Consider the following 1678-nt stretch of genomic DNA (forward strand, 5'->3'; position numbering starts at 1 on the left):
TCTGTCCATCAATATATATACGGTCTATGGTAGCCGCATGTAAACATGATTTCAAACCTCTCGTCGCATTGACAGATACCTGAAGTCCAATCTCAACTAGAGCAGCATTTCTGTCTTCAAACAGTTGAACGTTGAGTGTAACTAACATTTCTCTCCCCACAACAAATAAAATGGCGCCTGAATTTGAATAAAAAGCTAAATACTGGCAGCCCACACATCGCCAGGACTCTGTTTCTAACCTTTCATTCTTCTGTTGACAGGATAATCATGTTCAGTTTCCTTGGACTCCGCAATAACTCAAAGAAGTCCACATCCGAAAAGGAAGTAGATGGAGGCTTTGTTGTCATTGGTAAGAAGCACAATCTAATATTACATTTGCATTTTGGCATTTGGAAATGTTATTTATTAGTGGGTTGTCAGGGAACATGTCCCCCTCAATATGTAAAAGAGGTGGATTTCTACGCCTTAAAAATATGAAAGACAACCCAGACATAACTCATCAGGGGCCCAAACATGTCTCTATCATTCTACTTCCTACTGGGTTTCCGCAGGGTCTTAAAAAGTCTTAAGATTTCAAACTCAAAATGTTATGCCATATAGTGGTGTGGTTTGGTGGTGACGGTGCAGTGGATGTGACACATGCCTGTGGTGTGGGAGATCTGGGTTCGGCTGAATTCAGTTTGGCTGAAACACAAACGTTTGTGAACAGGAAGTGGACAACATACTGTTTCTTGGTATGAAAACGGTTTGTGTAATTTGACATTACCTTAGTAAAAAGCGGGTGAATGTCTTCCCGTTGTGGGATGTCTAAGCCGTCTGTTTCTACTTCACACCACAACAATCTACACGGATCAAGGTTCCCCCTAAATATATCTTTTTATACTTCATCTCCCAGAGAGGTGCAGTGTTATTTGCTGTCAATCCTCGTTAAGGCTTTAATTTGACGAGCTGGTGGAGCTGACGCGGACGTCAGCAGCGGCGTGTTATTTCTGACAGAGGAGAGAACAAGCGTCCGAGCCAGGCTTTGTTTTTCAGACTGACGCAACCAGCTGAGCTTCTTCTCTGCTTACGTCTTAGTCATTTAGTCTTATCAAAGATGGCCTGGTAATTAGCATTGTGCTAGTGAATGGCTAGTATGAACTCCAACACGTCAGTAATGACAAGGACCCCCGATCCAGCTCGATGGGATCACCTGAGGTTTCGTTATCAAAGCTGACGGAGACTTGAAAGTGTTCTTTGTCCTCGAATATAAAATGTTTCTATACTCAAACAGTATTTCTGCCGAGTCGTGAAACGTCTAAAATGAAAAAATCTAAACTTTAGGCCTTATGAAGTCTTAAATTAGCTGAAGTATTGTGTCCTAGGTCTTTAAGTAATGTTCATACATCCAGGAACTTTTCTGACTCTGCATTTAGTTGTACTTTAATGTCGTGATGTAGGTCTTACATTTAATTCGTAAAGTTCTTAAAGCTACGTTGTGTAAGAATTTCTCCCATCTAGCGGTGAAATTGTATGACAACCAACTGAATATTACTTTTAGCCCCTCCCCTTCCGAGCGCAAAATTAGCCTCCGTGAGAATTTTGGAGTGTTGATTGGTGGCTGGAGAGATGCCACTCCACCTCCTGGGCACTGCCAGGTGCTGTTGAGCAAAGCACCGTACCCCCCCACCCGCTCAGG

The 1678-nt window shown here is 42.6% G+C and overlaps 1 protein-coding gene and 1 long non-coding RNA gene across 3 annotated transcripts in view; one reads left to right on the forward strand and one right to left on the reverse strand.

Moving 5' to 3' along the window:
• The window catches only part of LOC117956704, a 14954-nt gene that overhangs the window by 11301 nt on the left and 1975 nt on the right, over positions 1 to 1678 (reverse strand). The gene's annotated exons all lie outside the window — the stretch shown is intronic.
• umad1 (UBAP1-MVB12-associated (UMA) domain containing 1) overlaps positions 1 to 1678 on the forward strand; it is a 7568-nt gene that overhangs the window by 825 nt on the left and 5065 nt on the right. For both annotated transcript variants that reach the window (XM_034891915.1, XM_034891916.1), the window contains exon 2: positions 261 to 349. In XM_034891915.1, the coding sequence (XP_034747806.1) occupies positions 329 to 349 (21 nt within the window). In that variant the 5' untranslated portion in view covers positions 261 to 328. The remainder of the gene's footprint in view (positions 1 to 260; positions 350 to 1678) is intronic.

The sequence above is a fragment of the Etheostoma cragini genome, chromosome 14, assembly GCF_013103735.1.
Source record: "Etheostoma cragini isolate CJK2018 chromosome 14, CSU_Ecrag_1.0, whole genome shotgun sequence".
In the NCBI taxonomy this organism is placed as follows: domain Eukaryota; kingdom Metazoa; phylum Chordata; class Actinopteri; order Perciformes; family Percidae; genus Etheostoma; species Etheostoma cragini.